The 15,078-nt window shown below is 42.3% G+C and overlaps 1 protein-coding gene across 1 annotated transcript in view; it reads left to right on the forward strand.

Annotated features, from left to right (window-relative positions):
• The window catches only part of LOC121858324 (delta-sarcoglycan-like), a 52,317-nt gene extending 37,538 nt beyond the window's left edge, over window positions 1–14,779 (forward strand). Inside the window, exons 3-6 of the mRNA XM_042354685.1 lie at window positions 4,806–4,925; window positions 5,590–5,786; window positions 12,880–12,975; window positions 13,386–14,779. Coding sequence (XP_042210619.1) covers window positions 4,806–4,925; window positions 5,590–5,786; window positions 12,880–12,975; window positions 13,386–13,466 — 494 coding nt within the window. The 3' untranslated portion in view covers window positions 13,467–14,779. The remainder of the gene's footprint in view (window positions 1–4,805; window positions 4,926–5,589; window positions 5,787–12,879; window positions 12,976–13,385) is intronic.
• Window positions 14,780–15,078: the final 299 nt, after the last annotated feature.

Consider the following 15,078-nt stretch of genomic DNA (forward strand, 5'->3'; position numbering starts at 1 on the left):
TATTTATAAGAACATTTATGGCCTTTTAACTGCAAAATAAAAAGAATTAAATAACTAATATAATCATGGCCTGGCAAAACTTTAAACGAAATTTGAGCACCTTACCTCCCTCCCTCCCTCCCTCCTCACCTGAACACAGCTGGTGGGGTTCACAGCCTCATCAAACACACCTTACACAAACACCTCCTCCACCTCCACCCAACTTTTCCCTCATTTAATAAGATAATAATAAGTAAAAAATAAAAAAATAAAATAAAAACTTCATCACATTTCCATAAAGTTTAAATTAAGTCTTAACACACACACCGAAAACTGTCTCTTGTAAGTATTTTAGAGACACGGCAGAGTAAGCAAAACTTTCCCTCCACACCTCTCCTTCCCCTTCCCCCTTCTCTCCCTTTCCTCTCCCCTTCCGACCTTCCCATCTCATGTACTCTCCATCCTTCTTGCCTCTGCACCTCTCCCGCCCACCCCCACCCCCCTAGTACTTCCTACCCCACTTCCCACTTCCCACATACCTCCCCACCCCTCTCCCCGCCTTCCCTCTTCACTCCCCCCGGGGCTGGTGGGCACTTTTCGGGGTGTTTCCTGGGCAGGTAAAGTTATCAGACAAGATTATTGAGGTGTGAGTCATGCACCAACTTTAATGAATTAATATTGGATTCTCAGAGCAGACGGGCGGGAGGCAGGCGGCTTGTGCTTCTCCCAGGATAAAGGAGACTTGGCCCAGCTGCAGAAATACGACTAAAACTAACACAAATATATTTCCACGTTGACAAAACATTACAAAAACTTTACCAAGTATTAGGAAATTCAACAAAGCTCAGCGCATGATAAGTTTGTTTAGAGTAGGTCAGGACTTAATCTTTACACGATTGCTTGATGTTGTGTGCGAGTTTGGTGGGGGATCATCCTGGGAAAGAAGACGCTCGCCTGGAGGACGCTGAGGCAGGATCCGCCACGCTCAGCGGCTCCTGCCTCAACATTTCTTCGCTTCCTTCTTAGTGAAAAAGTTTACCACATGAATTGTGTGAAGACGTGGTGGTGTTTTTCTCACGGGTTTGCGTGTTTTTATTTCCTTTCTATTTCTATAAATAGTAATACATTTTCTCTTATTTATCTGATCCTTTTTTTGTGTTTTAACATATCTTACTGACAATTAAAACATATACTATGTTGTTATCTTTTTTTAAATCAGTTATGTACTTTAGTCTCACTACACACATTAAGGTACATATTCACCGTTATTGTTTACATTCATACAGTACTACATTTATTAGACTCTCCATGTGTTTCCTTATTAGATAATTATGACAACTAACGCTTTACCCTTTGACGCCGTGTGTGTAGGCAGTACACCAGAGGGGCCTCAGCAGCACACGTTTACGACCTTCTTCCGCCTCCAGGTGCCGCCCGAAGCTTCTGTTCTGTTTTCCTCGTTCTTTATCCCTATAACACCTTCTGTGCTCCCAAATGACCAGGAGAAAAAAGGTAACACGAATTACTTAAATACCTGAATTAATTATCATTGGACATGATACAGGCTGGAATATTGTACAAAATATGAGATATAAACAAAGACTTAGTTGATAGTTTAGTCAACAAGGCTGGTAAAGTGGTGGCCGTCGGTCACAACCACCAGTTGGATGTTTTGATCAAAACGATAATTATGGCTAGCGTTAGCTTTGACTTCCGGCAGTTGACGAAAATTATAATTATAATATTAAATTCGTCATGTGTGTATGAGTGTGTTGGACTACTCACTGGTGGCGTGTATGTTGGGTGTTACACAGACGGGGGACTCTAAAAATCATGAACCCCAAACACATCTCATCAGAAAGGAACTTAACTTTGTGGTAACAACCCAACACACACTGGCCCATACCACTCCTCTATGATATGACAACACAAGTGTCATCATACCATATTTGGTGACAGGGAGGGACACACACAAGGTGCCCTGTTATCACAGCCAAACGTCGCTCACCAACACAGGTGAGGCACGAGTCTCTCTCTGCCGTCCACTAGTCATAATCTTTTATAATTTGGTGATGATATTTATATACGGTGAAGGTCATGAGTCATTCATTGTTACTGAGACTTTAGTGTCCATTCATTCCTTCACTCTCACATACACTTAATACTTCAACACTTATATTTTCATGCCAAAAAATATTATTTTTTCTTTATATAAATCAATTTGGTCTGTGTAACCTTGCATGTAGGATTATATTATTGTTTGTGTATACTGTAGTTTTTATTAAGACTTCTATGCATAACGAGTAAAACTCACTTGGAAAGTGTACAGAAGTAACCACATCTCACAAAGACAGAAACTTCCAGGTTACTGCAGTAACTAGACGACAGAAGGCGAGTGTAAATCTTCACATTAACTCTAGGGCAGGGGACACCCCCCCCCTAACCCAAGTCTCCTGACCTCCAGTACTCGAACGTGTCCACCAACCAGCTCCATCGTTACAGGACTACTACCCATTCATTCATAAGTTTAGTAATGTGACCCTGCCACATGTACAGTTGGGATCAAAAGTTCGCCCCCGTCCAAAATGAAGCAGTATCGACTTCAAATGAGATGTAACAGTCAGGGTAAGTCAGTTCGGAAACTCGTTTCCGTGACTCATTTTCACCATGGGGAGCGAACATTTCTCTGTGACTGTAGGTAAACAGTAGGGGATAGTGTACAATGATCACACCACTACTTATTCATGTTGCTTGATGAACAGTACAGGAAATCTGGCAACTACGAAACGATATATCTTGACGTCATAGTTCACAGGAATGTTAAATATATACACGAACGTCAATAGACAGATATACAATGGAAAGAGAATTAAAGAAAGGGAGAGACAGGGAGAAGGAAAAATGAAATATTAAAAAGCGATAGAAAGAACAAGAGATGAGAAATGCATACAAGGTGAGAGAGAGAGAGAGAGAGAGAGAGAGAGAGAGAGAGAGAGAGAGGCAGGCTGTGAGTCAGCGAAAGAGGTACAGGAAGTCAAAGAGAAACATATATATATATAGAAAGTGAGATAGAAATAGAGACAGAAATAGACTGAAAAATAGAGAGAAAGAGAGCTATAGATTCAGATAAAGGCAAAATAAGAGACAAAGAAGAAATAAAAGAATGACAAATTTAGAGAGAGAGAGAGAGAGAGAGAGTTAAAGAGGAAAAAAGAGATTGAAAGATAGAGATAGTGCAAGAGGGGAGGGACTTATGACACAAGTGGCGTGTGAACCATTACCTTGATTAAGTGAGTCTGACGCCCCCAGGTGAAGCGACGGCAGGTGCTCTCTCTCTCTCTCTCTCTCTCTCTCTCTCTCTCTCTCTCTCTCTCTCACTTTGTCTATCTCTTCATCTGCCTGCCTCAACTAACACTTTGATACCACTAAAATACCCGTAACTTACCTAAAAGCTGTTCACGAGTTGTTCTACACACACTTATGATGGGCTCAAATATCTTTACAAATTATCTGTTGCTTAAAACTTTAAATGGGTCAGCACCTGATGAATGATCTTTAATGCCACGAATACAGTGATTTAACCCTTGAGTACAATGTCATCGTACTCAAGGGAATATGTCATCGTACTCAGTGAATTAAGACTTTGTGTTTTCAATATGTTTTCATTGTTTTTAGGGTGTCAAGTTCTTGTACTCAAAGCGTTAAGCTATTGTACTCAAGAGGTTAAGTCATTGTAACTCAACGGGTTAAATCTTTGTACTCAAGGGGATAAGCCATTATACGCATTATATAAAGGGGCTCAGGAATTGTACTCAAAGGATAAAATCAGTGTACTCAAGGGGTTAACATACCATAATCACTAATAGAATAAATAGTACTCAAAGCTATAGCCATCGTACTCAAAAGGTGGATAAAGTAATCTCATAATACCTCTATACATTATGCTGGGACTCACCTCAAATCGTCCCGCATTGTCCGTCGACGTTCCAACAAAATGATTCACAATTTACCCAAGTCACCCGTTATACGACCCTTAATGGATTCTAAGATGGTCTCGATCTTACGGCAGATTCCTTACATTTTCTATCGTCTCCGAGGTATATCCAGTATACTCGCGTTATGTTCAGGGCTTCAACATAACTCACAGAAAGAGAGTCAATTCGCACCGTTTTCAGATTTCCCTTCAGCTCGTCCAGATACAGATTGCAAATACCCTGGCGAGTTGTCTCTCAAGGTGCTCCCCACCCCGTTTCGCCCAAACACTCCCCGATCTCTGACATAGATGCTCTTAAAGCCAGTCATGTGATAAATTGTTGAGAGGGGGATGATCCGTGCCGTGCCTCCTTCCTCCTCCTCCTCCTCAGCCTCCTCTTCCACCTCTTCCACTTCCCCTTCCTCCTCCTCCTATCCTCAGTTAGTCTTCAGTGGCCCCTACCCCGACCTCCTGTCATGACCCTCATCATCATCATCATCATCATCATCATCACCGCCGCCACCAACATCACCATCACCATAACTAATTACATTATACAAATAGTAACTTTAGTGCCCCAGATAATGTAAACAGAAAAAGGTAAACAGGTGAATCGGTGAATGAATATATGAGTTACAATTATGAATATTTCAACATCAGGTACAAATTCACTCAACCACCAGTGTTATTCAGCGTTACTCACCCATGTTACTCATCTATATTACTATCCCTGTTATACTCATCGGTCATTCACCCATGTTACTCACTCATGTTGCTCATCCATAATCATATCCCTGTTATACTCATCGGTCACTCACTCATGTTACTCACTCTACGGTTGTCACTCACACAGACTCGGACGCGATGGAGTGCACGTCAGACCGTTTGGTGATCCGGGACAAGGAGGGACGATTGTTATTCTCTGCCACTCGTGATGAGGTCCTAGTGGGAGCCAGACATCTTACTGTCAAAGGTAGTGTATCTTTCTTCCGTCACTCATCAACTGTAACTCATCATGTCACTCTTGATCTGTCACTCTTGATATGTCACTCTCAATCTGTCACTCTTGATATGTCACTCTTGATGTCACTCCTAATTTGTCACTCTCAACCTGTCATTCAATCAGCTACTCTCAATCTGTTACTCAATCAGTTACTCCCAATCTGTTACTAATCACCTGTCACTCAATCTGTCACTCTTAATCTGTCACTCTCAACCTGTTATTCAATCAGCTACTCTCAATTTGTCACTCATCACCTGTCACTCTCAATCTGTCACTCATCATCACTCACTATCCATCACCTGTCACTCACAATCTGTCACTCATCATCACTCACTATCCATCACCTTCCATCAGTCACTCTTCACCTGAGTACTCCGACAGGTGAGGGTAGTCCAGTGTTCATCATTATCATCAACTGGGTGTTCAGACAGGTGAAGGTGAGCCGGTGTTCATCACAATCATCACCTGGGTGTTCAGACAGGTGAAGGTGAGGCGGTGTTCCTCATCATCATCATGAACTGGGTGTACCGGCAGGTGAGGGTGAGGCGGTGTTCATCATAATCATCAACTGGGTGTTCAGACAGGTGAGGGTGGTCCAGTGTTCATCATAATCATCAACTGGGTGTACCGGCAGGTGAGGGCGGGGCAGTGTTCAGCGGGTCGGTACAGACGGAGCACGTGGCGGCGCCCGTGGGAGAGAAGCTGCTGTTGGAGTCACTCACCCGCAGCCTGGAGATCACCGCGCCGCAAGGAGTGGCCCTCGAGTCCCGCGCCGGCACTATCTCCGCCCGATGTCTTCACGACTTTACCCTCCAGTCCACCGGGGGCGTGGTGAGTTACTGGGCTCTGTTTGTGAGTTACTGAGCTGTGTTGTGAGTTACTGAGCTATGTTGTGAGTTACTGGGCTGTGTTGTGAGTTAATGGCCTGTGCTGTGAGTTATATGGCTGCGTAGAGAGTTACCTGGGCTGTGTTGTGAGTTACTTGGGTTGTGTGGCGAGTGACTGGACTGTGTTACAAATTACTGGGTAGTGCTGTGAGTTACTTGAACTGTGTTGTGAGTTACTTGGACTGTATTGTGAGTTACTGGGCTGTGTAGTGAGTTACTGGGCTGTGTTGTGAGTTACCGGGGCTGTGTCATGAGTTACTGGAGCTGTGTGTTGAGTTACCGCGTAAGTTACCTGGGCTGAATGATGATTAATTGGCTGTAAAATAAGTTACCATACTTCTAATACTCTTTGTTAAGTTACCTGATTTTATAACTTGAGTGATTTGATTTTTAACTTAAGTTACTGGGCTAAATATTGAGTTACCGTATATGTATGTTGATTTTATCGATTATACAATGAGTTACTAGATATGTATATCGTAATTTAAAGTTGATATTGATTTTGTTAGGCAAGTAATGTTCTGAGTAGATGGTGGATGATGACAATGTTTACCCAGCGAGTTGTACTGAATTGTTTCCATGAACTAAAGACGATGTTACAGTAACTCACCAGCATGTAGTGTGAAGTGCCGGTGATACATACATACATACACACACAACGTACATTACATATATACATACATACATACATACACAACGTACATTACATACATACATACATACATACACGAAGCAGCAGGGTGATGTTTATGCTGGGAACACGTGTATAAGAGGCAGGGTGGTGTAGCGTGTGAGCTGGTCGTCAGATGCAGCCAAAGAGCTTCACTGACCCAACCAACACCTCCCCTCACCCCCCCCCCATACGTCAGCATTGTTATGATGATGCAACACCTTAACCTCCTCAAGTACACAACCTCCTTCACCTGACTCTCCTAGTACACCATCTCCTTCACCTGACGCTCTCCTAGTACACCACCTCCTTCACCTGACGCTCTCCTGGCAAACCACCTCCTTCACCTGACCTCCTCAAGATATACCCGTGTTCAATTACCACTCGCGTACGATGCAATAAGATCTGTATCTATTGAAACATTGTAACCCAGCGAACATGGTAAAGCTTCCTCTAGGTCGTCCAGCTGTCCTCCTCAACTAACACTGAGCCATTAAGATAAACACGGTCGATACACAAGACTAATGACATAATCCAGTAGACTCAGTGAATCATAAATTTATAAAGTACTATAGACTTACAGTACATCAATCGAGCGTGACGATAAACGAGAGAAAGAGAGGAAGGAAGAGAGAATAAAGAAAGGAATAAAAGGTCTAGGAAACTGGTGGTGAGGAAGAATGTAAAAAAAAAAAAAACAGATGTGTCGAAGATAAGATGATAACGAATCAGAATAAATGTTGGGAATTTTCGACACCCCAAAAAAAAAATTATGGAGGACAAATTATAGGAATTCTTTCACTTGTCTTTAATCGCCTTCACGTATATCAGTTGGCTTTTACAGAACCCTTTGTTGGCCTCTCTCCTTCAGTAGATAACATCGTCTCTTTGATGTTAATGTTGGTAATTATTAAGGCCAGTATCGTGGTGTATTGCATCATGGCGGCTGAGATATTATACACTTGTTTTATGATATGAAAATCGACCAAACCTAACCTAATCTAACCTAACCTAACCTAACCTATATTATCTAAACCTTACCTGACTTTATCTAGGACTGTAGCTCAGACAGACAGACAGACAGACAGACAGACAGACAGACAGACAGATAGATAGACAAATGTTGGATAAGGTGTCAAGTATAGTGTTGATGGATGGTGTTATATGTCGTGATGATGGATGGTATTGTGCGTAGTGGTGTTTAAAGGTATTATATGTAGTGAAGATGTATGTGTATTTTCAATGATAGGATAGGTTAGGTCAGGTCAGGTCAGGTCAGGTTAGGTCAGGTCAGGTTAGGTTAGGTTAGAGTACTGATGACGACACCAATCATCCTAACTACACTAACACCACCACCTTGTTACATCACAGCTCATACCCCACACACTACAAACACCCTACATGATTATTACATGTTGTACACACATACATACAATCCTCACCAAATTATAATACAGTCAGCAAGTTTACAGCATCACTCGATCATATGTGGAAGCTATGTTCGCTGCAGGTGTTTACTTCTCACATATATATCCAGTACAATACACTGAATCATCTCTTCCTCACACTGCTAGCTAACAGGAGCTCTGCCTAAGATATGGGGAATGTTTGAATAGTGTACAGTTTATTTCCCCCACCAAAAAGAAAATTCAGCGGCAGAACAAGCTTTAACATATTCTCTCTCTCTCTCTCTCTCTCTCTCTCTCTCTCTCTCTCTCTCTCATACACGTAAATACATTGTTGCCGGTAGCTTACACCGGCTATACTGTAACAAGTGTAAAGATTTTCAATAAGTTACGGTCTTTTCCCTCCACAAATACAGCCATTATGATATGTTACAGCGCCTCTCCCATGAGCCCTCCTCGGTAGGTTACAGCTGCTGTATCTAACACCTGAATGTTTACTCCTTAGCTGCTACAGGAAGTTACAGCATCTCTCTTACTGATAAGTTACACCAGTTGTCCAAAAAAAATACAAATTATTATCATGTATTAGAGCATTTTTCACTGTTAAATACAGCAACTATACATAGATACAGAATCTAGCTCATCCAGACGGGTTACAGCAGGTGTACCGTAAGGAAAGCAAATTTTTACAACACAGCCAGAGTCTTTCTCGCCACATATTGAGCGAGGGTGAGAGCGACTTGCCCCACACTCACCGACTAGAAGCGCCAAGTGGCAGGCTCAAGCCAGAACACGCCTGCATTTCCCACGTAGCTCAAAGGAAGACCTCCACGGAAAGAAAAATCCACATTTTAAAGGCATTCGTTTATGTGTCGCTGTAAAGCATTTTTATACTTGGAAGTTAAGTGTTTTTCTTTGGTATTTTACTTCGATTAATTAATTTTCTTACCGTGTTTGTCTATGTTTGTTTGCGTATGTGTTTGTGTGTTATGTGTGTGTGTGTTATGTGTGTGTGTGTGTGTGTGTGTGGGTGTGTGTGTGTGTGTGTGTTAACGTGTGTGTGTGTGTGTGTGTGTGTGTGTGTGTGTGTGTGTGTGTGTTAACGTGTGTGTGTGTGTGTTGGCGTGCGTGTGTGTGTTTCTGTCTGTCTTTGTCTATGTATGTGTTTGTGAGTGTCTGTCTGTGTATCTGGGTTTGTGTGCGTCTGTTTGTCTGTCGGTGTATGTTTGTAGTTGTCACAGTTAATATACTGTAGGTGTGGTCGTATTTATTACAGATCCTTGACAATGGGCGTGTTTCGACCTGTCCATGCTTACCTGAAATAACTATCTAGGTACTCTTCTAATGCTATTAATATTACCTAAGATATTTCACTATTATCATTATTATTATTACTGATGCATAACTTACTGTATACTGTAATATAAGACAACCAATTATTATTACCTTCTAAGGACTAGTTAGATATATTTCACTTATCGTAACATCTGACTGGGAGACGTGTTGACTCTGACAGCGAATACTGAAGGTAAAGGTTTTAGAGTGATGTGAGGTTAAGTGCATCTTGATCCAATCTCTTCTTGTTAAGGTGTTGTAGCGGGTGTTCAAAGTTTGCTTCATGGTGTGTGTGTGTGTGTGTGTGTGTTTGAAACACCTCAATATGATTTTTTTTAAGGGGATTAGCCCACCAGGGCACAGGTCACTTACCCACATCAGGGCCTGGGGTAATAATAATAATAATAATAATAATAATAATAATAATAATAATAATAATAATAATAATAATAATAATAATAATAATAATAATAATAATAATTCATAGCTAATAAAATTTATAATAAAAAAAAAAAATTTAAAATGAAATAAATTAATAATAATAATAATAATAATAATAATAATAATAATAATAATAATAATGATAATAATAATAATAACACTGCAATATAATAATGATAAATAAATACAAAAATGAAAAAAGATCAAAGGTGAGAAACAATATATGTATGTTGTGTTGTCAAAGAGAAACAATTGAGACCCTGCAATTGTGTGTAAATGAGGCAGAAAGTCAGATCAGCAACCTGGGACTTGGTCACAATTTTTGTGATGCCATATGGCAGCAGGGTCTACCATTAGACAACACAATATGCTTCCAATATCTTCCCAGGCGGTAGTACCTCCCTGGTTGGTAGCTGCATATTACCTACTACCTCACAGGCTGTCAAAATATGTAAGACACTGTAATTTAGGTCGATAGACACTATAAACGCTCTTATCACACACACACACACACACACACACCCCGATCCTAACCTAACCCATCATATCCTAACCCATGCCCCCTCAGTCAGCGTCAGAGTCGTTAATCTTCAGGAGAAATAAACTGGAATGGGCAAATAGTGAGGTGATCTAATCCGAGTCACAACATGCAATCAGAGAAATACAAACCGAATTTTCACTTGAACCGGACCTCGTGAAGGGGACATGCAAGAGGGGGAAGAAGGCAAGGGTCATATCCGAACCATCTCACATATCCAAACCACCTCAGATATCCGAATCACCTCACATACCCGAACCACCTCACACACTCGTCATGGTATACCACCCCGACCCTATAGTAAATACCAATATATATACAACATTATATTTGGGGGCAATACCTCGTCGGGTGGCGCCTGGGAGACACTACAGTACTATAATATCTACGACCTTTGTGGTGAAGTTTAGACCGAGGAGGAGAGTGTGTGTGTGTGTGGTGAGGGGGGGAGAGAGGTAGGTGTGTATTGAGGGAGGGAGAGAAGTGTGTAGTGAGGGAGGCAGAAGAGGGTGTTTTGTGAGATACGTGTGGTTTGAGAAAGATAGAGAGGTATGTGGTGAGTGAGAAAAATTTATGTGTGTTGAGGGCAAGGTGTGTGTGTGAGTGTGTTGTGAGGTGATGAGAGGGAAAGAGATAGAAAGTCATGTAGTAAGGGGAGAGGGGAATGTGATGGAAGGGAGATAAGAGACAGAAAGAGAGAGGGAGAAAGAGGGAGAAGAGTAACACACTTATGCCAGGGATAGTATGTATGCCGGTCAGGTCAGAGAGGGACGGGGGAGGGGTTGACCTGGGGCCGAGAATACCTGTACAGTTCACATTGTTAAACCTGTACCAGTGGCTGTAGGTGCATGGTGGCCAATATATATGGTAATATTGATGCAGGAATACTTTCTCTATATATACGTGTGTGTGTGTGTGTGTGTGTGTGTGTGTGTGTGTGTGTGTGTGCGCGTGCGCGCGTGTGTGTGTGTGTAATTTGGGTCTTAAGCACATAAACACCCTCTCACACAGTGCATATCAACAACAATTTAACAATTTATTCAGTCAGATCACGAAGATCAGTCACCAGGTAGTGTGCTTCACCAGGTGTAGTGTGCTTCACCAGGTGCAGTGTGCCTCACCAGGTGTAGTGTGCTTCACCAGGTGTAGTGTGCTTCACCAGGTGCAGTGTGCTTCACCAGGTGCAGTGTGTCTCACCAGGTGCAGTGTGCTTCACCAGGTGTAGTGTGCTTCACCAGGTGCTATGCTTCACCAGGTGCAGTGTGCTTCACCAGGTGTAGTGTGATTCACAAGGTGCAGTGTGCTTCACCAGGTGTAGTGTGCTTCACCAGGTGCAGTGTGCTTTACCAGGTGCAGTGTGCCTCACCAGGTGCAGTGTGCCTCACCAGGTGTAGTGCCTAGTTTGCCTCACCAAGTGTAGTGTGCCTCACCAAGTGCAGTGTGCTTCACCAGGTGCAGTGTGCTTCCCAAGTGTAGTGTGCCTCACCAGCTGTAATGTGCCTCATCAGGTGTAGTGTGCCTCACCAGGTAGGGTGGCTCACCAGGTAGTGTGGCTTACCAGGTAGTGTGTGCCTCACCAGGTGTGCCTCACCAGGTAGCGTGCCTCACCAGGTAGTGCCTCACCAGGTAGTGTGGCTCACCAGGTAGTGTGCCTCACCAGGTAGCGTGCCTCACCAGGTAGTGTGGCTTACCAGGTAGTGTGTGCCTCACCAGGTAGTGCCTCACCAGGTAGCGTGCCTCACCAGGTCGTGTGTACCTCACCAGGTAGTGTGGCTCACCAGGTAGTGTGGCTCACTAAGTAGTGTAGCTCACCAGATAGTGTGGCTCACCAGGTAGTGGTGTGACTCACATGTAGTCGCTTTCATGTTCGCCAGTTTACATAATAATTATCAGACACAACATTGAAAAGTAATAACAAGTAAAAGAGAAGTTAATTAAGTTACTTTTCAAAAATGTTATTACTGGCAACACTAAAGGGTGGTATCAAGTTGTAATATATATATATATATATATATATATATATATATATATATATATATATATATATATATATATATATATATATATATATATATATATATATATATATATATATATATATGTATATATATATATTCACTTTGCTCAAAACGCTGCCAATTTTTGCGCCGATTAAGGCTCACTAGTGTGTAATCTTTCCCAATATCCATAATGGACGCCACTATATTAAAAGGCACATGTTTTTTTTTATTTGTTTTTTTTTCATTTGAGTACAGAATAACTGTGAGAGATTTAATATACCATCGATTATACACATGCGGTGTTAAACTCTGAATATATATACAGTATACTGTACATATGTGATGGTGGGCTATGAGTGGTCCACACCGACCGTGACGTCATACAGGTAAACAACCCTCACTGCTTGGATCACCGTGAGATTGTGTGTGGGGAGAGTGGGGGAGACAAAGGGTCGGCGAGGGGAAGGGAAGGGAGTATACAAGGTTGAGTACCTCCTCGGAAAGGTTTTGTATTTGTGAGAGTGATTTGAGAAGGCAACGTAAGCACCTCCCTCTATGTACCTCTACTGTATACTAAATCACCTCCCTACGTCAATACACGTAACCACCTCCTCGAGCAGCATATTCATCTTTTCTATCTTCACCAGATCAAGTTCGACACGCCCAACATCTTTGTGCGGGGGCTAAGGACCTCCACCATCCAGACGAGTAACTCTATGCGTGCCCGTCCTGACGTGTACCAGGTGAGTCTCTTACTGTCTCCTTCTCTCGGTATTAAACTAAAGCTTCTGTTTGTCTGGGGAATCGATTAAGTTGCTATTTGGTATTAGTAAGTATCGTTCAGACTTAATAAATCAAGAGTGTGTGAGTTTACTGAGATTATTAAATAAACATCAACACGTTTGCAACTTTCCCCTGATAATTTAGTTCATATTATTTTCATTGTTAAATGTGGACAGATTCATCTTTAATAATAATCTTACATCTCGTAGACTTTAATGATTGGATGGATGTTTGGCGAGGATTTAGTTAATTTATTTATTTATTGACGATTGTTGTTGTTTACTGATAAGCACCAATACTGCCCTAGATGTGTGACGTAGTATAGGTGTGTCAGACATGTACGTCATTAACATGGTGTATGGGTGTACAGGTGTGTGTGTGTAGCAGCGGCCGGCTCTTCCTAGCGGCTCCTGGGGGCGTGTGTGTTGCTGACCAGGACTTCTGCAAGTAGCCCTCCCATATTCCTGAGGGGTCCTAGCAGCTGCCTATAGGGCCCCAGCGTCTTGCTTAGGGTTCCCTTGACACCTGCCAAGAGGGTTCCAGCATATTGCCCAGAGGACTTCCAGCACCTACTTGGGAGACTTTCAACGCCTGCTCAGGGAGGACTCTTAGTGGTGCCTGGGGACCTCCCGCATTAGTGTGGAGATCATAATCAACGATGTCGTTAATGCGGCCAAAACTCTCGTTATTAAGACTTCCAGGGGTGCCTGTGACCTACACGTGTTAACGATATTGACGTTATATAATATCCGGAACTTGTACGTGGTAAAAGGAAGATAGGTAATGTTTATTAAAAAATGAATGAATTTCCCCCCAAAAAGAAAATGAAACAGTGAGAGAAAAAGAAAACGAAAATAGGTGTGTGTTGCGTTGTGTTGGAGTCCCTCGGCTTTCCTGGGGATTATCTTCTAGTGTCAGGTTGGGTCTGAAGATTGTGAGCCCTGACTCGTGTTGGTGAAGCCTCTTTGTTGTGCCACCCTCAGGCTCTCAGGCTCTTGCTGCCGCTGCTGCTGTTTCTGACTTCACCTGCGGCGACGCCTTCTGCTGAGTCGTCGAGTTAGGTGGCAGTGGTGGAGTTGTGGGGTGGAGGCCAGGATGTTTTGAACAACGCTCACCACGAAGAAAAAGAGTCGTTGTTTATGTGGAAAGAAAACACATTTGGTGTTTACGTAAGAAAGGTAAGATAAGGCTAATTGGCTGTTGATGAAAATTTTTATTATTCATAGATGGAAAACTTTTGTAAAAACAGAAAACTGATTGGCTGATAAAAAGATGTAGTTCATAACTAAAGATAGAAAAGTCGAGTTTTAAAAGAGAGATCTTGAAGGCGCTGTCTGGAAAGAGAGAAAGTTCTGGATCCTTATTTCTATGTATAAAATGCGGTATGGCTGAGTGTTTATATAAGATTATTGTAGATATCTAAAGCAAAGTTCTGTATTTTGGCTGAGTGGTGAGTAAATGGTTACTTGAATGTTCGGCATAAACAAGTGTTATATGTTGTTGTGGTGGCTGTGAGAGGCCACTTGAAACCTGGGGGACAGAGGTAGGGTGTTGGCTGAAGAGGATATACCAGTTATTAACGAGAGAAACATCATATTGAAAGAAGAATATGTTCCAAGAGACTGAGAAACATTTATAAGAAAGACGAAATTCAGGAAAAAAGCTCAACATTTTCCCAGAGGAAGAGACACCTCAAAGAGACGTCAAACGTGATGTGTGTTTCTGTCTGCTTGCTGGCGTCTCCCTCACCCTAGTCGAGTGTCAGGGGAGGAACACACACACACACACACACACACACACACACACACACACACACACACACACACACTCACACATCACACACACACACACACACACACACACACACACACACACACACACACACACACACACACACACACACACACACACACACACACACACACACACACACACACACACACACACACACTCACACACACACACACACACACACACACACACGAGGGAAAAGCAAGTGATATGAAGTTACAACATCAAGGAGATAATTATGACAAAGCAAAATAAAACGATGACTAATTCAA

The sequence above is a fragment of the Homarus americanus genome, unplaced genomic scaffold (genome assembly GCF_018991925.1).
Source record: "Homarus americanus isolate GMGI-L3 unplaced genomic scaffold, GMGI_Hamer_2.0 scaffold57980, whole genome shotgun sequence".
Lineage (NCBI taxonomy): Eukaryota > Metazoa > Arthropoda > Malacostraca > Decapoda > Nephropidae > Homarus > Homarus americanus.